The 24,852-nt window shown below is 45.2% G+C and overlaps 1 protein-coding gene across 1 annotated transcript in view; it reads right to left on the bottom strand.

The window, feature by feature from the left end:
* NPEPPS (aminopeptidase puromycin sensitive) overlaps positions 1–24,852 on the bottom strand; it is a 217,681-nt gene that overhangs the window by 150,489 nt on the left and 42,340 nt on the right. Inside the window, exon 2 of the mRNA XM_082271865.1 lies at positions 18,393–18,477. Within this exon, the coding sequence (XP_082127991.1) occupies positions 18,393–18,477 (85 nt within the window). The remainder of the gene's footprint in view (positions 1–18,392; positions 18,478–24,852) is intronic.

Genomic DNA, 24,852 nt, shown 5'->3' with positions numbered 1-24,852 from the left:
GAACCAAGCCTATTTTATTTCTGACACGTTGTTTACAAGTTAACCAAATCAATGGATAATACGGACCTTGGCTAAAGTGGCATATACTCTAACGAAGACTAAGTCAGGCACTATTTGAGACACTCCTTTATCTGATGTTTACCCGGAAAATGGCCTATCCCTATCACATTGCTGATCTCTGGTGCCAAGCTGCTCCCACAATATGTCATGCTACTCTATCAACAGCACCGATTGCTTCCGCTCTAAGTAATGCATATCTCTCCCAACCGGTTCTATGGAGACCTATGCAACCAAGAATCTGGCCTGGTTTATACTTTTACAGGAGAGCTGGAAGCAGCTCCTGCATAAACGAAGCCTGCATTGCAGTCTATAAACACATACCGATCACGCCTAATGATAAACACAGCCCTGCACAGCACTACAGGATACCTGCAGCATACTATCAATACGCAACCCTCTCTCCCCCCCCCCCTGCATTTACAATTTATAAATCCAGCTTAGCTCTGCTCTCTGGCATGGGCGGAAAAGCTCCATTAGTGCATGTGTCTGCTTAAGAAACTGAAACACTAATGGTCTGCAAATTAGTGTCTTGTAGACCAAAATACCCCAACGCCTGAGTGAGAACTTTATGATCAAGCACTTATCAATCTTAAAGGAGAGAGATGCAACAACAATGAAATCTCTATTAGCTGTCCTCTCAAATATCCTAAAAAAAAGGATAGAGTGAAAAAGATTTCAGGACAAAGTACACATTTCTGTCTGCCTTCTGGATCCAATAGTTCTACCAGTAATGAGCGATTAAAATATATTGAAAGGCATACGTTTCCTTTTAGTTTTGGATAGAATGGAGAAGGATTAGAACACCTGACAGGTGAAATTGGATAGGAAATACACAATTAAAAGATATAGAAAAAAAAAAGGGAAAATAAGAATGTTACACAAAGAGGATCTGAAAATAGCAAATGAATGGAGGTTACTTGCAGTCAACACTTCACATCTATACTACCAGAGCCGATCAGATCGGAGAATTTAAATCCAATAGAACGATTATGCAACTTGCAAACAGTGAAACGTGGAGTATCTGGGATTTACAGAATACTCACGGAGATGGGGGGCTGGGAGTGTCTCCATTCATTAGAAAATGGGAAGAGGCGTTGGGAAAAGTGCCGAGAGCTGTATATGGTTACGCGACTGATGCAAGTACAATAGAAATGACAAATGTCTAGCAAGATGGTATATAGGTATATAACATCTGTGAAGGCTCAAAAGTTCCAACAGAGCAAATCCCTCTTATTTTGGAGAGGTTTTAACCAGAAGGGTACTTTGGCCCATATTTGGTGCGTTTGCCCAAAAATAAAAAAGAGTTCTGGCAGGATATACAGTTCTATATCAAGGAAATTACAGGGGAAGAGATCATCAAATGACCCATGGGTATGTTTATTCCATAATACAAATGTCAAACAAGAGAACCATAGTGCCATATTTAATAAACGCAGCAAACAGAATACCCTAAAAATGGTTAGCCCTGGGAAAACCTACAACAGTGTATAGTTCATAAGAATAGAATATATAAATAAAATGGAATACCTTAGTAGTATATAGATGGCGGCCAGGTGAAAGGACTTGCCAGTATATGGGAAAAATAACTGGATGGATTTTAAGAAAACTAGGAAATATTCAGAGATATTATCAGAGTAGGAAGAGGAAGAAGCAGATAATTTGGGGGGAGGGGTGTGGGAAGGAACGGTGGGGTTTTTTTGTGTGTTAGGAATTGAGTGCTATTTTTGCTGCATTTGCCAATGTCAGTTGGTATATGAAAAAAAAAAAAAAAAATCAAAGTTTAAATAAAAAAAAAAGAACACCTGACCAGTTTTTATTGCTGCCTGGGACAAACTGTGCCTTGTTACAAGAAAAGAAATAGAGGAGAAGCTTTCCACCATGGAAATTCTTTCTGGTGACAATCAGGGATTCCCTTCCACTGTTTTTAGCTATGGGAAAGGAATGAAAGAATTTCCCCAACATGACACCGGAATTATCGAAATATAAAACCAAGTCATCAGCTACAGTATTTGTATCTGCCTTTTTTTTTTTTTTACTTACCAGAGCTTTAAGACCATAAGATGTTCATGTTTCCCTACAGGTGTGTAAAGGGGATGTGTCCATTCCCTCCATTATATTTAGCTCTCTGCAGTGTGTGAAGGCAGAGGAATCTCTAATAGATTCAAACAGCAGTCTTTGGCATGCGGAGAGAACTGAATTCAGATCACACAGGGTCACAGGGGAGCACCTAGATGGAGCTACATGACAGGACTCTGTACAAAAGGTTCTAAAGAATGGGAAGCAGGCAGTCTCTGGAATCATATGCACGGAAATCTGACCCTTGATGTTGCTAAGAGCCAAAATGCTGGATCAAGCCTAGCTGTAAAAAAGGTAGGGATTGATCCCACAGACAATTTTTTTTCTTCACACCAAGTATTCCTTCCATTTGTGGCGAAAGATCTTGCGAGAAGTAGACTTCCTATCTTTTGTGGGAAATAGAAAAAATGCCTCGGTTTCTCAAAACCTCAGTTTCAACATTCATGTCATCAAAGACAGTGACCATGGAGCAGAATGGCAAACCAGCTGCTGGGACAGAAGTAACTGGCAGGAGTCTGGTCAGGTTAGAGGACCACATCTGGTTGGGCCAGTCCAGAGCTATGAGGATCACTGGCATGCCCTACTTACTAAACCTGGGGGCATTTAGAGGAAAGGCATTGAAAAGAGCATCCCACTACAGCAGTATTGGTCAACTTGAAAATTATAGCAAATCTCATATGCAACCAGTGATACTTCAAATGGGCCAAACAATAGTGGCATATATCTGTGCAAAGCATGAAGTTAGGCAGCCAATTCAAAATGAATGGGCTGTAATGCAACTCTACACCTGAAAATTTTGGTCTGATGCATTTTCTGCAACATATCGCAAACTGAAGGAAGGAAGTCAAAATAAAGTAAGACCCCATTTATAAAGTAAGAATCCATTTCTCTGAATTCATTGACTGACACAGCACTCCATAAATCCTAACTACTGGGTTATATTGCCTCCTCCAGACTAGGCAGAACAAAAAATACCTGGCTATTCCCATCGGCTGTCCTCAGCTGGTATGTAACCCCCCTCTCTGCTCTAGGTAATCAGTTTAGTAGAAAGCAGTATTACAAATATCAGAACTCCATAGAGCGGTGAATGCTGTGTCTGTCGAAACTCAGAAATGTATTTTACGGTAAGTACTAAAATCACATTTTCTCTTTTGTTCATTGACGGACACAGCTCTCCACAAAACATAACTAGTGGGATGTCCAAAAGCAGTGCCAAAAAGAAAATGAGGGGTAGGGAACATAACCAAAGGCTAAACATAAGAGCCCTTACCTTAACCAGGACACAGGAGCCCCATCTGAAAAAAAAAATTTTTAAAGGAAAAAAACACCCCTCAATAGGGAACAGCCCCTCTTAAACAGCAGCCTGCAAAAAACTTTGCGGCCAAAAGAAGCATCCGCAGATGTCAAAGTATCTACCTTTTAGAATTTTGTGAATGTATGCACCAACGACCAAGTGGCCACCTTGCAAACTTGCAATATTTGTGCCTGATGATGGAAGGCCCAAGAAGTACTCAGCGTCTGAGTAGAATGCGCCGTGAAAGGGAAAGGTGGAACCTGACCTTTAATGAAATAGGCCTGAGTCACCGTCTGCCTGATCCAACTGGAGATGGTAGCCGAAGAAGTGGCCAGCCCTTTCCTTGGTCCGCCCCTAACCACAAAAAATTCTGACTTCTGAAAGGACTCGGTAGCTGCCAGATACACTCGAATCACACCCGAATCACACCCGAATCGCAGGAACCACATCCAAGGTATGCAAAGCAAATTCCTTGGGATGAGCCAGCTTGGGACACAAGGAATGCAACACAAGGTCTTCATTCAAATGGAAGTCAGAGACAACTTTGGACAAGAATGATGGACAGTGAAGAAGATTCACTTTATCCCTATGGATCACCAAATAGGGACTGCGACAGGATAATTCCGCAAATTCCGATACCCTGCGGGCCGAGATAATAGCCACCAAGAATGTCACCTTCTGGGATAACGTAGGCAAGGGAATCTCTCGAATATTCTCAAATGGAGGTTTCTGGGGAACTGAAAGTACTAAATTTAAATCCAATGGCAGCAAAAGAGACTTTACAGGTGGAGCCACATGTCGATCCCACTGAATGAAAGTACGAACTAAAAAGTGCGTGGCTCGGGGTCACTGAAAGAAAATTGCCAAGGCAGGCACCTGGCCCTTAAATGAGCGCCACCAATCGACTCACACCAAGAAATGTACGCTTTCCACGTTCGATGGTATATCTTTGCTGGAAGACTACTTCCTCGCTTTCACCATAGTAGGGATCACCGATCCAGACAGACTTCTATCCCTCAGTACCTGGCTTTCAATAGCTAAGCCAAAAAAAAACAAAGCAACTGTAAAGCAGGATGGTAGATTAGCCCTTGGGACAACTGGTCTTCTTTGAGAGGAAGCCCCCAGGATGATTGGAAGATCCTCACTCTTGATTCCTCACAGAAACTGCGGAAGAAGCCTTAGCCGAGGAGGATACTGGCCTTACCGTGGCCCTTGGACGCCTGCGGCATCTGTCAGAGGACCCCCGTGACCCCGTCACGAACTTCAGTATCCTCCTGTGGAGCCAAACCTGCTAAAGGAGCTGCATGTAGGACTGTGGAAACGGAACTGTCTTGAAGGTGGATACCATCAGACTCAGAACATGTATGCAAAAATAGCGACAGCAGCCGGAGAGTCACGGCTTGCGTTTCCTGAAATTTGTCCAGAGGAAGGACCACCCTGGTCAGAATTAAAATCAGACCTAGGGAAATAAATTCCCTGGACAGGGATAGGTAGTTCAGACATCACCTGAACCTTTGCAGGAATTAAATCCACACAAGGAGACTCGGGACCTAAAAAACCTGAAAAAGGACAGGCTTTGTCCCCCTTTCTGGGTACCCCCAAAAGAAACATTTTGCGGATCTCCTTGACGCTCACCAAAAGAAGTCCAGGGGGCTGGTAACCAGTGATGTCCCCCCACCCCAATAATGGGTGAAGGGTGGACCTTCAAGCTGAAGGAGTCGTTTGCTGGTCCGGGGGAAGCTAGCTCTATGCTTACCCGACCAAGGTTGCTTGGAACCTCCCAGGGAAGATTTAAAAGAGCTATTTCCATTCCTCCCCCACCCTATCCCTGTTTTCCCTCCGTTCAAGTTTCACTGAATTCGTCCTTGGTTCGGTGCAGAGGGGGGGGGGGGGGGGGGCCTTTCCAGTTAGCCTCCTTTTTGTTATTATGATAAAGTACTGCCTGGGTAGGACGGGATGAGAGGGATTGCTGTTACGCCTTTGGAGAAGGCTGCTCCAGCAGTGCTAGTTACTCTTTGTTTGCAGGTTGGGACTTTCACAACCAGTTTGGCTCCTTACTACACATACTAGTGCCTTAATGTATCTCCCCCCTCGTGCATCTGCCACACTGTGCACACTCGATTATCCCTTTTGTATTTCCCCTTTGATTCCTGTTTTGATGTAGGTTTGTTTTTTTTTTTTATTGTATGCGGTTTTCTTAAATAAAGATTAAAAAAAAAAAAAAAAAAAAAAAAAAAAAAAGAGCTATTTCCCCTATTCTCAATCCCAGATGCACAAAATTATTTTCTATGGGCTGAGAAGGAGGGCCCCACATCTGTGACGAGGCTCCTTCACTTCCCTTTCCTTGAAAGTGGCAGGAAGGTACACTTCCTCCTGGGCCTTTGCCCACATGCCACTTCCACCCGGGACACCAAGGACTGCAGGACTGCCGTATGTGCAACCATGGGAAGCTGGGGTTCCGAGGGACCTGCCACCTCCATGAGGGGGGGTCAGTGGGGGAGATGTGACCCTGAGGCTCCAAAAGCAAAGGAAGACCTTGCAGTACAAAAACGATCTTTTGGCACCACTAAAGGATCCCCTCAAGGCTCAGGGTATCTATCAGCAGAGAGAGATAACAGGGACCCCCAAAGACTCACCCTACCGACCAGAGGAGCGTCGAGAATTCGAACCCAGCATCATCATGGACGCTATCCCTTTTCATATGTCCCGGGCACAGCAAGAGGAAATTAAGGAGGAAAAGAAAGAGGAGAAGCTTCGGCATCCCCATAAAGCTTCAGATGTTTGCAGCATCTCTCAGACCAAGGGAAAATGGCCCCTGTGACATCATCTGACTACACAAACATGGCTGCCAACCAAAGACCAGCCAGACTAAGGAAAAATGGCCACCATCTGCTGCAAACACTGAAGCAAGCTGCCAGGATCTTTCCTGTACCCTCTGCAAGGGGAAGAAGGTAGGACACGCGTTTAGGGAAGACTCTGCTGTGCACTCTGCACTGGTCTATGCACTGGGACCCCTGTGCACTATACCCACACTGCAAACAGTAGGGCATGCACCTAGGGGTCCCCTACACTGGGACTCCGCCAGAATACCATTGCGTGACACCCATTATCCAACACCCTTACAGGGTGGGGATAGCGGGGGAAGACGCTAAGGGTTTCTGCTGCATTCTCTGCCCTGAGACCCCCCCAAACGCTAGGTCGAGACAGGGGGGAATGGGGGAAGCCCAGCTCAGTGAGGTATTTAAGAATGGGAGGAAAGAACCTGCAGGCAAGTCTGACCGTCCCTGGGAGGTTACCTGCATCTACCCCAAAGAAAACCACCAAAAAGGGGAGAGGGGGGAATGTACTTACCCTTCCATGATGCAGGCAATGCTCCAGACAGAACTCCTCACCACTGAAGTAGGGAGGCTGTTGGCCAAGAGACAGCTGCGACTCAGACCCAAGCCCGGTCGTATGCGACCCTGCGAGATAGTTAACTCGCAGACCAGCCTCTGTCCGTGAGGCTATGCCGCGGCCGACCTAGCGCGTAGCTGCGGTCTGAATGCACTCGCTGGCTGGGCAGATTACTGAATCTAGATTATCCAGCCCGTCGCCCAGCCCGGCAGTCGATTGTAGATCTCCCGAGAGAAAACAAAAAAGATGTAAGGAAGGAGAAAATTGCTAGGATCAGAGATCCTAGCTGGGAGCCTAGGTCCTTACTCCTGACTATACAAATTAAAACAGAATACCTAGAGAAGAGAGGGGGGTTTATATACCAGCTGAGGAGGTCCCATGGGCGTAGCCAGGTGTTTTTTGTTCTGCCTAGTCCTACACCTGAAGGCGGCAATATAACCCACTAGTTATGACTTCTGAAGCGCTGTGTCCATCACTGAATGAAAGAGAAAAACACTGCTTTGAGCTGTGCCTTGGGCAAGAGTCAGATATTCTAAGCAGCAAGTCAGTTTCAGTGACTCATGAAGGTACAGGATCTTGCTAAAAATTCTGCAAGGTCTAGACCGTCTGGGCTACATCGTCAGCTAGAACAAGCGGCTACTCTCTTCAAAAGGTAGTCCTCTAAATTAGGATACCCTGGATGTGCAGTAAAGTTGGCACAGGGGCCAACTCCTTAGTAAGATAACCGAGGCGCAGAAGCTATGCCAAAAAAGGCCACAAACTAAAAGGGCAGGGCATCCATAGCAAAGTGTAGAAATTGTTGATGTGATGGAATTACGGGGACATGCATTTAGATTTCCTTGATGTGCAGAAGCCAGAATGTCACCCTGATAAGGGAGTCTATGGTGGGCCTGGTGGATTCCATAAGGAATTTCTGGGACCAAATTAAAACATCTAGGAGATGATCACTGATGGGAACAACCAAAAAATTCCCAAGGCTAAACATTAGCCAACCAGGCAAAGGAGCTCAACTGAAAAAAAAAAAAAAAAAACCACCAACAACAATACACCCTCAAAGAGGATCAGGTCCTCTTAAACAGCAGTCTGCAAAACCTTGCAGCAAAAGGAAGCATCAGTGGATACCAGCACATCCACTTTATAAAATTTTGTAAAAGTGTGCAATGACAACCAGGTGGCCGCCTTGCACACCTGCATCACTGACGCCTGACGGAAGTCCCAGGAGGCACTATGCTCCCTAGTAGAGTGTTTATGCGAGTATAAGTGAGTATATTACAATACTGGCAATGGAGAATTTTACTCGTATATACACTTGCGCATCTATAGTTAACATTACTCAGGGACTTTGTCAACAAGTTCCTGAGTAAACATCAGTAAATGATGGACGATCGTGTGAAAGGGACATGCAACCTTCTATATTCTCACTGCATGCACCTTCATTTATGGGTCACATCACAATCATTCTGAATTACAAAAAAACCCTCATTCCATTTGATCTTATGGCTTATTTCAGAATTAGTTACTCATCCATCAAACACATCAGCATCACTTGTCACACCCATCCTTAAAAAGGCTTGTTTCCTTCCGTAAGCCTCAAAGCTACTTGTGCAGATTGCGTACAGCCACTTGATTTGCTTCCTTTCTACCAACTCCCCTTCTTGACCCTTTCCGATTTAATTTTACACACTCTAAATCATACAGACAAGTAGTCTAAACTTTAAGCCTGTACTTACAGGTCTCTGGAGATATCAGTTTTAATTCAGATTCAAGGTCTTTTCAATATAAAAGTAGTCTATATTCATATACAGTTTTTTCCACAGATTCATCATTCATTATCGGTTTGTAGTACAGAGTTCAATTTACATTGCCTTCTCTGAGTAAAACATGAGTAACCTTTTACTTACCAAAACCTCTGCTACCCCGTACCAGTGCGGTCAGATGTTTCCCAAGGTATGCAGAAACCTAATCGAAGAAAAGAGGGCGCACCAGCCTTGTGCATTACCCAAGTAGAATCTTTAATAGTAAATTAATAAGAGATACTCACAAACAAATCAATAATAAAAGCTTATCAGGGTCTGCAATATCCAAAAAAGAAAGCGGCCACTGAGACAGTTCCCAGCAAGCCTAAGGACCTTCTAGATGGCTGTCGCGTTTTGAGGGGAATCTCCTCTTCCTCAGAGCCATCCCCTCTCAAAACAAGTCAGCCATCTGAAAGATTCTCCGACTTGCTGGCAACGGTCTCGGTGACCTGGTTGCTTCATTGTTATTGCGGACCCTTATATGCTTTTAACATTGATTGGTTTGTGAGTATATCTCTTATTAATTTATCATTAAAAGATACCACTTGGGTAATGCGCTTTTCTTAATAAACAGGCAAAAAATTTGGGGGAGCATACCCATGTATTTCCAAAGCTGCTGCAGCTATGAACCAAAAGACTTATGCACTTTTCTTGGTTTTACAGCCTCTCCAATGGGCTTTTAACTCCGACCTGTAGAGGGCAGTAAAGCCTGTGCTTCCATGAGATTTTGGGATTCACCCACTACCATTACATCACCCTTAAGTGCAGAAGATTGTTGTGATTTTTATGCAGAAACCTAGGATAGCACTGGTGCATGATAATAATTTGCCCAGGGCTGTCACAGGGAGGCAGTAAGAGATAGCATAGCTCTAAAGAGCTATAGTGGCACTATAGAAATTATTTGAAATGCCAACAGTTTGTGCAGTGCTTTACAAAATAAGGGAACAGTACAGTTACAATACAATTCAAAACAAGAGGGATAGGAGGACTAGTGTCCTACTCCTGTTCCCCACATGGGAACTTACAATGTAAAAGACGGGGCAACTGATACAAATGGTCGTAGTCATGTAGTTAATTGCTATGACATGGGGCCTAACTGACCAAAGAAGAATGAGAGGTGGCAATGAGAAACATCATCCTAGGTGAAGTCTATATTGGATTTTTATTGTAACACAGGTTTTCATAGCGTTTTAGGATATTATTTTTAATCATTTTGCCCCCAATATATCAACGATTTTTTTATTTATACATTAGGTTAATAGAGATGACCTGTTCATAAGCTAAGCTTAAAAAAAAAAAAAAAAAAAAAAAAGGATAGGTAAACTTTTGAAATCCCTTAAAATGTACTTCTGCGCTTGTAAAAATACATAAGTCTTCCTGTAGGCTTCTGTTGCTTACATAAAGAATATATTTTTTAACCAGGCATTTACTATTCATGTAGCCAAATTCAAAGAGAACATGCTTAGCGTGCTTTAAAGGCCATTACAGTCAACCAAAGATTGTGTGAAAACATTCAACTTCCTTTTTTCAGCTCATCCACACACATTTCTCTTGTTCAGCCTGATAAATATAATGGATTCCCATATCCACGCTAAACAGAGTGTAAGAAGGAATCTCCCCGAACAGATACTGTATTCAGTCGCAGCACCCGTGGATGTCTAAAATAAATACCTTAAAAGAGACTGCATCTGATAAGCTGCTGCTGTCACCCCGTGACTGACAAGTTTCAACCTGTCTCCCTGCACACCAGGATTTTTTCGGCCGAAAAAGTCGGAGTCGGTTGTCGGAAGCACCATACTAACAAGCCAAAAATTGGCAGATCGGACGAAATTTCCCGGCCGAATTTCCCAGCCGAATTTCTTCTCGTGTGTACGGGGCTTTAGTGTCAGGAAAAGCTGCGAGAACTAAGTCATGCTGATAACAGAGGAACCAGGCAGCAGGGAGAAATTACACAGTGCTTTGGAGAAAGACAAGTGCACAGTATAGAAGAATGTGCCTTTTTCATATTTCATGTCTGAGCCACTTTAGGCATTCAGCTATATCAGGCATGTCCAACCTGCGGCCCGAGGGCCACATGCGGCCCAGAACCCCAGGCAATGCGGCCCACTGCCCCCTGCAAATTTTTTTGCTGGGGAGGAAGGAAGTCAGGTCGGGGGCATGGCCACGGCGGCTTCCAACTAACGGTAGGCAGAGGCTGCCTTGAAGGGGAGGGGGGGGGGGGGGCGAGCATGTGCAGTGTTTCTGACTCTTACCACCATGACCACTTCAAATCACTGAAGTGGTCATGATGGTTAGTGTTTTTCTTTAATATCTCTCAGAAGAAGTAAACCTCTGTATACTGATTCCATTTCATTTGATCATCCTCTAATTGTGTTAGCGCGGGGAGGGAGCGGCGGCATTTTATTACTTACATACCTTAACTATAGTATATATTTTATATGCGGCCCAAGAAAATTTCTCTACACTCAATGTGGCCCAGAGAAGCCAAAAGGTTGGACACCCATGAGCTATATAGTGGAGAGAAGCCAGATCAACAGACCTGCAGTGATAGAAGACCAGTGAAGCAGGAAGAAGAGCTTGAGAATTCCATAAGCAACATATGACTGCTCCATCAATGTTTTTATAATAAAAAACTATAGACAGAAAACCTTTTATAAATACAGTGAAGTGATTGGCCTCCTTGTGGAATCCTCCTACATAAAGTTTTACCCGTTTATTTTCAGGATTCTCTTCGATACATCCGATCAAAGTGATCGATGCATCCGATCAAAGTGCAGAATTTATACAGCTTGTCTGAGCTTTCAGAAAGCAGGGGGCTGGAAGCTAAAGTTAGACTGTGCACAACTCTGAGGACGGCTGAATGGAGGTAAGGGACACAGGAAAAGAGCTGAGGCTGTCAATCACAGGTTGTGTGCAGGAGATCCCTCCCGTGTCACTTTTTTCGCTTGGGGTCAGGAAACCCTACCTCAAGTGACTCATGCTAATAGCAGAGGAACAAGGCAGCAGACAGAAATGACACTTAGTGGGCTGGATTAAGAAGAGCACACATTATAGAGAAATATGCTTTGTGGAAGAATCCAGGCCACACTATGCAATAAATCGCCTCCAGATAGAGGAAAGGGGTGACAAAACCAAGGAGGACAGAAAGACTACCTTTTAATCTTTGACCTGGTGAAGTGTTTCCTGCCCTGGTGGGAGGAGACTCTACCTCTCAAATGCTGTCCTGGAAGACAATTGGGGAAATAATGGATAAGCGATACAATCTCAATGAATTGTCACGGCTATAATTGCCATATTTGCCACTTTAGGGTAGGTGGAGTTTTTGGTACAGTGGTGAGGAGGGTGCTGTTACGGATAAGTATTGATAGTACCAGTCAGAGACAATGCAAACGGGCTCAGTACAATACCAGCACATCGTGCCCCTCAGTTACTGTATAGCAGGATAGGTAGAGGTGTTTATGTTCAGCACTGTGTCTGCAGATGGCAGGCAGCTTAGCTTGGCCACCTGTTTTTGGCATGCATCAGGCTGCTGATGTGTCCCTGTTGAATTTCTGTGGGAGATTAATGTTACTACTTTACCTCCTGACACTTCCACCTTTAATCCCCACCTCTGTTCTGCCAGGGGGAACCTTTAACTTCAAGCTTCATAATTTCAGCATCTTTTTTGCCAATGTTACACATTTTAACTCTTCAAAGCATGCACAATAAGAACCTACATATTTTCAGCTCTGCCCGTGTGTGGCCTTCTGTGCAACCACATGCACATGGGTGACCCCCCCCCCCCCCCCCCCCAACTACTACACATGCGCAGCCACTGTGAGCAACGCAATATGATGAACATATACCACATGCGCAGTAGCTAAGTATATATACCACATGCACTGAATGCCACATTGGGAAATCGGTAATATGGCGATGAGATCCTGCACAGTGCTTTACTGGCACATTAAAAAACAGTCACCGCTGTGCACATACGAGATCTCACCGCCATTTCTGACATTACAATATGGCCGCGGGATTCAGAGCAAATTTAGTAGTGACCTCAAATACTATCACACAGTATACTGCTGCCATAACAATGTCATATTAAGCATGCGTGTGGAAGAGTAATTGTCTTAGCTTAAATTAAGGCCTGGGGCAATACTCCCCACGCATGGCTACTATTATCAACTCCTCTTAATGATACAGCCAGCAGCCACGTTGGACAGAAATTACCCCGTTATCAGGGGTAAAGATAATGTGGTTGTAAACCTCAAAATGAAATTTGAACAAAGAGTATTCTACTATGCATGTGTACAAGTGCATGTGTGAGTGCTTGTCTAAATCTAAAGCAATAAGTGTCATTTCTGTCTGCAGCTCTAGTGCTCTGCTATAAGCCAAAGTCACTTCTGACATGTTTTCCTGGCTCCAATCAGCTCTCAGAGTCCCATATTTTTCAGAGCTGAGGAATCCTGTGTAAATTCTGCACTTTGAATGGCTGTAGGGGAAAGACGGGTGTAAATAAACAGGTACAACTTATGTAGGAGAATTGGTTTAATCCCTAAATCACCTGAGGCCAGTCACTTCACTACTTCACTAGGTATATGTTCGGGTTTACAACCGCTTTAACATGTGTCCTTTTTATTTCTGAAGGTTTTTAATTCAACTAAACACTAAAATTTCTCTAACCATCTCTGATGGTTATCCTATAATTTTATTAACCCGAAATTTGCATTTGAACATGAAAATGAGGAAACCTTAGAATGTCTAGCCAATATAATGAATTTAGATGTACTGCGCTCCTAGGTATTTTTAAACCAGTCTCCTTTTAAGTCTGATAAGGCTTACCTATAGGTACTGTAAATATCTCCTAAACATGCACAGTTTAGGAGATATTTACCTTACATGCAGCTAGTGACATCACTGGTGCATGCGCTCTGAAGGAACGGCCGCTGGTGCCGTTCCTTCAGAGCCCCGTGCCGCGACCGTCGGCTCCCATGCGCATGCGCTGGAGTGACGTAATCGCGGGTCCGGCCAATCAGATGGCTGGATGCCGCGATCCCGGAAGACGGGCGACTGAACATGTCGCCCATCATACAGGTAAGCGGGCTGCACGGCGGGGGCTCGTTCTAAGGTAAGTATTTCATAATGAGCTAGTATGCAATGCATACTAGCTCATTATGTGTTTCTCTTTCAGGTTGTTAAAAAAAAAAAAAAACATTTTAAGGAGTTTACAACCTCTTTAATGTGCATCTGTGCAATCACATATTAATGTGTAACTATAAAAAAAATTATAATATCCAACAGATTAGTTCATATTTCAAACTTTGTGAATCGCATCCGTTAAAATGAAATACTATGCTGTATATACGAGAACCGGAAGTGACGCAGCGGGACACGGACGGATTGTCCCCACCGATTACCGCAGCTAGAATACCGCAGATTCCCAATTTAAATGTGTAATAGCCAATTAGCCAATCCAGAGCGTACCACGTCACTTCCGGTCGGTGGAACGCACGCCGGAAGTCCCCCGGAACCACCGCACATTGTTAGGAGCATAGCAGAAGTTTTGAATGAGAGTAAGAAATTTTAATTTATAAAAAATCGTTTACATACTTCACCATGGAGATCCCCTCTCTTTATTTTTGAGTCACGGTGCCACACGGCAACCTGAGCACCCTATACTGGAGGAACACATCCTTACCAGCTACCATTTGGATGAGACCAGGATCTCTATTTAATCCCAGGCGTATGATCTTCACCTTTCTGGTGAGTGGGGTCTCCATAGGGGAGCACCAACTGGAGCACGTTTGCAGCACTGAAACAAAGTTTACTTAGCACTTAAAGCACTGAGAGCACTTTACATGGACTTTTATTTATGTATTTGCTGTACCTGAATATTGGTCATTGATTGTCAGTTATTTATTTATTTACATTCGAGCACAGATATAAGTATATTCATTTATGTTACAGAGTGTTGAAACTACTACACTATGATGCCCCTTTTTTATATATAAAAGGGAACACGAAGAAAAGATATAGACCTACTGAAAGGAGTATATGGGAGAATCTAATTGCTCCCCCCCCCCCCCGCCCTTAGCAGCCTGCGGAGGAAAGGTACTCTCTCAACCCCCCCCCTCCCCCAAGAGACCTTTTATGTCGTCATCCAGGGTAGCTCCAAACAGGTGATCTCCTTAAAAAGGGAAGACCAGTCAAGGCCTTTTTAGGAGTGTGGTCTGCAGACAAGCATTTGAGCCAAAAGACATGCCGAAGGGCCACTGCCAAAAGGGAAAGCCGAGCCACTAGGGGTGCCACATCCAAAGAGGCATCACAAATAAACTGCACCCCCTTGACCAGCTGGCCTGCCAGCTCAGCAAAGGCAGGGGGGAGGTGTTTTCCCTCCAAGTCACGGCGTAAAAGCCTAGCCCACTCTGTCAGTTTGCGACACCAGGGCAATAGTGAATACCGGCCTCAGTACTGAACCAGCCAGAGTGTACATATTGCGGGCCACAGCCTCTGCCTTCCTGACAGCCAGATCCTTAAACGCCGATAACTCTTCAACTGTAAACATGGTTGTCTTGTTCAATCTGGAAACCGGAGGGTCCACCACTGGTGAATAGTCCCCTTCCTAATAATGGACTCCCTCAATGGGGTAACGCCTAGTAAAGTGCTTAGGGACCCCATGGGGATGCTTTGGTCGTCCCTACTCTTTAGCGACAACTCTGTCAAAATAGGCGGGGAAAGGAAACACCTTTGTCGCTCTGGATTGCTTGTTAGTGCCAAAGGGAACCTGCAGCTGCGTCCTCCATTTTTAAGGTCTCACGCACAGATACAATCTGTGCTTCCACCAGCGCCTTTTCGTGCACAGTTGCAGACATAGGGGAATCATCATCATTATCAAGAGGATTCTGGGCTTGCGGTTGCAGACCCATGCAGAGTGACCCACGTCCGCAGCGGCCAATCAGATTCAGGGTCTGATGAGACAGATGAGGCAGGGGAAGGTGTGGGGCACTTTTTGCTAGCCTGTCGCCTGAAAGACACCTCCACCCGGGACACAAAGGACTCCAGGACCAATGTCAGTGCATCGATGGATGGTTGGGACCTGGAGGGCCCTGCAGCCTCAGAGAAGGGATCAGGTGGGGAGATGTGCAACACTGCAAGGGACACCCCCACCGCGCTGGCAGCACCACCCAGTCACCAGGCATAGAGCACCAAGCGATCCTCAGCAGAGAGGGAGAGAACCCTACCAGACTCACCACCCAGCAGAAACAGGCACCTGCAACCCCCAGGATGATCTGCTGGGCGAACAGGAAGTAAAAAGGAACCAGGACTCAGCACCAGGGGATAAGGAATGGCTCCCACTGCCAAAATTGCTGCCCACAGGGCTCCACTGTCATGGCCGCCGCTATTTTCAACGGCAAACCACCGGCAGACTACACAAACATGGCCGCTGTGCATAGAAACACAACCTACAACAAAATGGCGGCACCACAGGACTTCCAGGGACCCAGGAGGGATTCTTAGGCCTCAGGGACAGACCCAGGCAAGAAGGGGGGCCCTGACATGAGCCCCCACCAGGTAAACCCCCCCCCCCGAACAGCCGATCGTCCGGTCGCCAGTATAGCGCCCTGCCCCCACCCCAGGAGGTGGACCAGACCACCCACACAGCCCCAGCACAAGTGGAGGGATGGGGTAGGATGGGGAACAGATGAAAGGGGGGTGCCTGACGGGAAGGAGAGGAACCTGAGGGTCCGACAATCCCAAGGAGGGGGACCACATCTATCCCAAAACCCCCTGGGGGAAGAGGGGGGGGGCAGCTACTCACCATACCAGGAATCGGGTACGCACTGCTTCAGACAGAATCCATCTCCATTGACCAGTGGGGCTATGTCGCGGCCATCCCCCTTCCAGTGGGGCTATGTTGCGGCCAGCCTAGTGCTGAGCTGAGGTCTGCGCGCGATAGCTGGCCAGACTGGGGTGACCACTGGATCTAGATTATCCAGCCCCTTGCCCAGTCCGGCATTTGATTGTAGATCTCACAGGAAAAATCTCACAGGAAAAAAAAAAAAAAAAAACAAAAAAAAAAAAAAAAAAAAGGAGAAAACAAGCTTCCATCTAAAAAAAAAATAAAAAATTGCCATGACCAGAGATCCCAGCAAGGAACTAGGTCCTTACTCCTGACTGGGCAGAAAAAAAAAATTACCTATAGCAGGGAGAGGGAGTATACCCCCTGGGATTGCCCAAAGGCATAGCCTAACTTTTTCTGCCTAGTGTCTTACTTCTGAAGGGGCAGTATAACCCAATGGTTAAGAATATCAGGAGCTGTGTCCATACATGAACGAAAGAGAAAAGACATTTTACTTCCTCTAGTCTTTGCAACAGCCAGAGCAATTTTTTAATGAATAAGTTCACCTTTAGAAGCACGGTACACCCATATTTAGCACGTACCATGCTCCTATACAACCAATTGCCACCACCAGCACTCCCCGTTCTGTGACCGCAGGTAGATTTTCTCCCCGAACCCGCTGTCACAATTTGAAAGCAGCACAGCTGTGTGAGGCTCTGCCCACACATCCAGATTATTCATTCACAGTTTCCTGTAATTAAACTACAGACAGCTTGCAGATCGATTAACTGCAAGGGCGCTGGAGAGTGAGCTCGTAGTTCATTGATTCTTCCTGCAGTTCAGTAACTGTCTGCCTGTACGGGAGGTAAGGGCAGACTGCTGACTGGGAGTGTGCAGAATCCTGGCATTGCACTCGTAATCTGCCGATTGCAGGTGCAATATAAAAAAAGGAATACATTCACATTTCCTTTAACCTGTAAAAAGATGAGCTTTTTTTTCATGGAAAGGTGAACTTATCCTTTAATTTTCTGCGCATGTTAATATGCAAACTTTAGGGGGCAAAAATTTAATTTTTTGAAAGCAGGTAACCGTGTAGAATAAAATGGTGGCAGTTTCATTATTTTGTTGCAATCCATATTTTTTAATTAAAAATACACTTAAATTATTTAAAGATTTAAAGTGATATTAAACGTACAATTTTTTTTTTTTTTTTTTACATTAAACACGTTATACCCCAAATCCTCCTATTTTTGGATCCCCTGCCAGCGCTCTGGTCTCCTCCCCCTGCCGAGTGCCCCCATAGCAAGCTGCTTGCTAGCTGGGCACTCGAACGCATTTATTCCCAAACCGCTTCTGTGTCTATAGGACACAGAGCATGGCTGAGTCCTGCCGCCCACTCCCTATCTGTGATAGCCAATGGCGTCCGCTTCTGTGTCTCAACCAATGAGGAGGTAGAGACCTGGGAGAGCAGCAGTTCTCGTGCATGGGTAAGTATTGGGGGGGGAAGCAGCATGCAGGTTTACCTTTGGAACCACTTTAGGTAGTGAAAAACAATACCCAATCTTTTTTTTTGAGGGGGGGGGGGGGAGGTGTTCATATCGGGTAAACCAATATCAATTTTGTCAAGACCTAAACACACTGCACACCAGTGAAACTGCAAAAAAAAAATTATTTATATATATATATATATATATATATATATATATATATATATATATATATATATATATATATATATATATATATATATATATATATATATATATAAGAAAAACCCAAACCTACATTACCCACAATAGTCTATAGGTGACATTTTAAAGGCTTTTTTTTTTACACTTAATTTCTTAAGAATTACCAGCAAATAATCACTCTAAAAATATTGCACTCTGGCATGTGCACAATCGTTCTTGCACACATGTATAAACTACTACTAATTGTATAAACTTACCTTCATCTCCTTCAGGAGCAAATGAAGCAGTAATGATATCAATATCAGCACAGTTCATCACAATCTGATTGGTAGGGTTTTTTACCTGAGTGGATGAGAGACAATAAAATGTATTAGTTATCAGATATGACAAAGCACAGATTATACATTATACATTATTTGCTGACAGTTTATATCTTGATGCTTCCCAAAAAAATAAAAACACAACCCCAAACAATAGGGCGCCAGGAATCAGTGACCTTAAATGTTATCTGTTATCACAAGGTATACTCCTGCCATAACAATGCCATATTGAGCAAAAAAAGAAAAAAAAAAAAAAAAACACATGACCACAATGTTACAATATTAGTTATGGTATGATCTTTGCTTTTGTTTTTTGCATTTCACCCATGTTAACATCTTAACATCCACAGCTTAAAAATCAATCATGGCCTGTCATAAGTGCTTGTTCACACTCGCTCTGTTGAGCTGTATTGATTTGCATAGATCAAAACAATTGCACGCAGAAAACAATTTTCCCCTTGCCCTCCTCACACCACAATAAAAAATGTAGACAAGTTTTGTTTTTGCATAGCGCAACTCACCAAATGCAATTATATCGCACCACCCCTCACTGCACCTACACAACATAACCAGCCTGCAAGCATTTAGCATTTGGATCAGTGTGATTGAGCCCTAAAGCTATGAACATTTACTCCTACCTACACTGACAACTGGTTTGCAGGACAGCACTTCACAAGTCAGCTCAGGAGCGAAAGGAAAGAAAGAGGACACTTTGTGATGAAGTCATTTCACCGACTAAGATTTACCCACTACCTGTTTGCCAGGAGACAGACCACATTTAAACTGGCCATACACACTGCAAATTACAACCAGTTCCTGATGAAACGGGCAAAATGTTCTACACGAGTGGCCTTATTGAACCCCCACTGTCTGACATTATTTGAAAAATCAAAGAAGCTGGACAGAAAATGTTTTGCCAACAGCAGATGCATCCAACCAGAGCCTGCCATTGTTTGGGTATTCTAGATACAACAGGCATATCAAGAGATTAGTTCAACCACGCTGCATAGCGTGGATGGAGGAATCAAAGTGCAGTGTATAGCCAGCCTTAGCCCTTGTTCACAATTACTTCAGTTTGTATAGAGTGGAGCATACTGAAGCTTGCCGGCATCTTGATTAGGGCTTAGTTTGATGGGTAACGTTTTCTTGTGTCAAAAATGGGATTTTTGACTTACCGTAAAATCTATTTCTCTTATGTTCATTGACAGACACAGCTCCTGATTCTTCTTAACTATTGGGTTTTACTGCCCCCTACAGGAGTGGGACACTAGGCAGGAAAAAGCTTGACTACGCCTATGGGCAGTCCCAGGGGGTATACACCTACTCTCAGGTATAGGCACTCCATTTTGTTACAAGTAGTGTCAGAAGAAAGCCAACTCCACAGAGGGGTGGGTGCTGCGTCCATCAATATTCAGAGAAATAGATTTTACGGTAAGTCAAAAATCCGATTTTCTCTTTCGTTCATTGACGGACACATCTCCTGATTCTTCTTAAACATTGGGACGTCCCAAAGCAGTGTAAAACATGAGGGGTGGGAAAAAAATTTCCAAGGCTAACCATAGCCAACCAGGTAACAGAGCTCAACCGTAAACAACTGAAACTCACCTGAAAAAAACAATACACCCTCAAAGAGGACCAGGTTCTCTAAACAGCAGCCAGCAAAACCTTGCGGCCAAAAGAAGCATTCGCAGATGCCAACACATCCACCTTAAACGTTTTGTAAAAGTGTGCACCAATGACCAGGTGGCCACCTTGCAAACCTGCGTCACTGACGCTTAAGGACGGAAAGTTCAGGAGGCACGGAGCGCCCTAGTAGGAGTGCTCCTTGACAGGGAAAGGTGGAACCTGACCCCTGATGCAATAGGGCTGAACCACCATCTGTCTGATCCATCTGGAAATGGTCGCAGAAGAAGCAGACAACCGTTTGTGAGGTCTGCCTGTGAGCACAACTAGAGTACACCAGGTACACCTCAATTGTCTGGACCACATCCAAGGCATGCAAGGTAATTTTCTTCGGATGTTTAGCCTGGGACACAGGGAAGGCAACATTGAGTCCTCATTCAAATGACAGTTATAGACCACCTTAGGGAGGAATGACAGACAGGGGCCAAGCACCACCTTATCCCAACTTAACAAAGATAGGAAAAATCCATTAAAAAAAAAAAAAAAAAAAAAAAAAAAATCCATCGCCAGGACCAGAGATTCCAGCTAGGAACTAGATCCTTACTCCTGACTAGGCAGGAAAAAAAAAAACTGAGTGCCTATAGCTGAGATTGGGTGTTCTACTCCCTGGGACTGCCTATAGGCGTAGTCAAGCTTTTTCCTGCCTAATGTCCTACTCCTGTAGGGGGCAGTATAACCCAATGGTTAAGAAGAATCAAAAGTTGTGTCCGTCAATGAACGAAAGAGAAATCCTACTGATTTTCAAAAGTACAGCACACAAGGCAGTTCAGAGGCTGTGTTTGACCTGTTTTGCGGTGCACTGCTTTTTTTGTAGATGCAGTATGTCCTATTAAAGTGGTTGTAAAGGCAGGATGTTTTTTTTTTAACCGTATGCATTCTATACATGCAGGTGAAAAACCTTCTGCATGAAGCTACCCCCTAGATCCCCCCCCCCTCTTATACTTAAATGAGCCGATTTCCATCCAGCAATGTACAGCAGAGGCTCTTGGCTCTGATACAGCCTTTGGCCCCAGCTGATGTCAATCACAGCCTGTGAGAAGGGAGCGGGGGTGCACAGAGCAGGGCTTGGGAGGGAGCAAACATGCATGAGTGCCCCTTCAGCAAGCGCCTTGCTAAGGAGGCACTGAGGGGGTAGGAGGAGGTTTGTTCCTGCCCTGTGCAAAACCATTGCACAGATCAGGTAAGTGTAACAGGTTTACTATTTTTTTTTAATCTGTGCCTTTACAATCACTTTATAGGGTTCATGTTAATAGGCGATGTAGCCAAATGCTACGTTTTTCATTTGAACACATGCAGCTGCATTTAATTGGAAAAAACAGTATTTGACAAGAAAAGGCCGTGCTTAACTTGCTTTGCCTATAGTTGAAACTCACTTTAAAAAAGGTCATGCTGCATTCAAAGAAATGCAGCACAATGAAAAGCAGGAGAAACAGCCCCTGAACAGACATATGCAATGCTCAAATAAAGTCAATGGGACTTTGTACTGCACTTGAAAAGCTCAGTGTCATCTTTAACCACTTAAGGACCAGGCCTATTTTTGACATCAGTAAAAAAAAAAAAATCAGTATTTTTTTGCTAGGAAATTACTTAGAATCCCAAAAGATTATACTTTTTTTTTTTTTTTGCAGAGACCCTAGAGAATAAAATGGAGATTGTTGCAATACTTTGGGTCACACTGTATTTGCGCAGCGGTCTTAGGCTCCATGTACACGGGACGCTGGAAATGGCCGTTTAGGAGCAGTTGGGCGTTTTTTTTAGAAGCCCCTGAACCCATCTACATTTTATCTTATCTGTCCATGTACACAGGGTCGTTTAGTCATTTGCAGGCAGTTGAGTTCAGGGACGTTTTTTGGAACGCAATTATTTGCTTTCGAACGTGTGTTTCCTGGCGTTTGAAACGCAGAAACGATATACGTTTTTTTTTTCTTCCATTCAAAATCAATGGTTCCCTATGGGAGCCTATTGATTTGAATGTAAGTCGCACTGCAAGTCGGATCAGGATGATCCGACTTGCGCTGTGAGAATCTTAAGGGGGAACTCCACGCCAAAAATGGGGAAAACGGCGTGGGGGTCCCCCCCCAGGTTCCAAACCAGGCCCTTCGGGTCCGGTATGGAATTTGAGGGTAGCCCCACGCCGAAAAAAACGGCGTGGGGTCCCCCCCAAAATCCATACCAGACCCTTATCTGAGCATGCAGCCCGGTAGGGCAGGAAGGGGGAGGGGACGAGCGAGCGGCACCACCCCCCCTGGACCATGCCAGGCCACATGCCCTCAACATGGGGGGGGTGTTGGTGCTTTAGGGCAGGGGGAGCTCTGCACCCCCCACCTCAAAGCACCTTGCCCCCATGTTGACGACAAGGGCCTGTTCCCCACAACCCTGGCCGATGGTTGTGGGGGTCTGCGGGCTCATCGGAATCTGGAAGCCCCCTTTAACAAGGGGGCCCCCCAGATCCCGGACCCCCTCCCTATGTGAATGGGTATGTACCCCTACCCATTCACCCCATAAAAGGCAGTGTATGTAAATAATGACAGGAGACGTTTTGAAAAGTTTATTAAAAATCTTCATCCGGTCTTCTCCTGCTCTTCTCCCTCTCCGGTCTTCTGCTCTTTTGCCCTCGGCTCTTCTCTTCTTCCTCCGGTCCTCCTCCGACGAGGTCTCTGGTCTCTGCAGCTCGTTAAATAGCATTGTGGGCGTGGCCTCCCGATGACGTCACCGGGAGGCCACACCCACAATGGCTATATAACAAGCTGCAGAGACCGGAGACCGGCATAATCACCGGAGACATCGTCGGAGGAGGACCGGAGGAAGAAGAAGAAGACCAGAGGAGGCAAAAGAGCAGAAGATTGGACAGCAAAAGAGCATGTGAGCATTTTTCACTTTGATTTGTATCCACTTGTGCAAGTCACTATTCATTTTGGAGTAATCACTATCCACATTGTTCACCACATGGACTCATTTTTTTTAGTTGAAATATTTTTTTGGTTTCATATATCCATGTGTTTTTTTTTTTTTATTCTATTCACGTCAGCAGGTTGCTGATACACTGTATCATCGCCACTTTCACTCTTGCACTTAGTCACCTTGGTATTATTATGTGCACGTTTATATAGTTATTCAGTTCATTATATCTGGATTTATCTACGTTTTCACTTCACCAGTTATTGTATTCTTTTATCATAGTAGTATATCGTTGGATTTATTCTTTGTGTATTTATCCACCTGTACCATATATTTTTTGTGCATTTATCCATCTGTACCTTGCACCACCACTGCATCTTCATTGCCATTTTCTTTCACTTCTATTCAGTGAGGACATCTACCATCACATCTGATTAGATATTTTTTCTGTCACTCACCCCCATATATTTATCATTTATCAATCTGTACCAGGAATCTGCGCCGATTTTGCTCTTTTTTATATTTGGTTTTACGGTGGAGACACCGATTAGAATTGGCTGCTTTTCCGTTTGTGGTACCCATCTCATCCACACATACTTCACATTCTTTATCACTTACCTTAGGTAGCGCATTGGTCCTTCCCTCCATCGATGGATGGTAGGGACCTGGAGGGCCCCACAGCCACAGAGAGGGGGGTCAGGTGGGGAGAGGTGCTCCAAAGGACCCCATTAGTCACCAGGGGGACTGCACAAAAAATGTAAAACCTCGCAAAAGGACAACCCCCACTGCGCTGGCAGCACTACCCCGTCGCCAGGCACAAGCACTAAGCGATCCTCAGCAGAGAACCCCCCCCCCCCAACAGAAACAGGCACCTGCAGCCACCAGGATTAGTCTGCACTCCACGTGTGGCGATCAGGAAGTGAAAAGATCCAGGAGTCCACACCAGGGGGCGAGGAGGGGCTACCACCGCTGAAATCGCCACCCACAAGGCTCCAGTGTCATGGCCGCCACTATTTTCAAATGACAAACCACTCAAAATGGGCGCCGGACTAAACAAACATGGCCACCGTGCATAGAAACATGCTACAGCAAAATGGCGGCCCACCACAAGGCTCCCAGGGACCCAGGAGAGATCCCTAGGCCTCAAGGACAGACCCAGGCAGGACGGAGGGCCCTGGCAGGAGCCCCAACCAGGTACAACAACCGCCCCCTGCACAGCCAATCGTCCAGTCGCCGGCAGCGCATCCCCCTGGCCCCCCCATCACCAGCACAGCGTCCTGCCCCCTCCCCAAGATGTGGGACCAGACCACCCACACAGCCCCAGCATAAGTGGAGGGCAGGGTGTAGGATGGGGGACAGATGAAAAGGGGGTGCCTGATGGGAAGGAGGGGAACCCAGGGGTCTGATCGTCCCAAGGAGGGGTCCACATCCACCCCAAAACCCTCCAAGGGGAGAGGGGGGCCAGCTACTTACCATATCAGGAACCAGGCGGGCACCGCTCCAGACAGAACCCCTCACCATCAAAATGGGGGGGGGGGGGGATGTCTGCCAGGAGAAAACGCTGTGACTCATGCCAAGACCTGGTCGTATGAGACCTCGCGAGGTGTTTAACTCAAAGGCCAGCCCCCATCCAGTGTGGCTATGCCACGGCCGACCTAGCGTGGAGCGGAGGTCTGTGTGCACTCGCTGGCCAGACTGGGGTGGCCACTAGATCTAGATTATGCAGCCCTTTACCCAGTCCGGCAGTTGATTGTAGTTTTCACAGGACAAACCAGGAGAAAAAATTTCTATCTAAAAAAAAAAACATTTGCCAGGA

Source organism: Pelophylax lessonae (assembly GCF_965119305.1).
Source record: "Pelophylax lessonae genome assembly, chromosome: 11".
NCBI classification, from domain to species: domain Eukaryota; kingdom Metazoa; phylum Chordata; class Amphibia; order Anura; family Ranidae; genus Pelophylax; species Pelophylax lessonae.
Note: the sequence above shows the minus strand (reverse complement) of the source record. Positions and strands in the feature narration are given on the sequence as shown.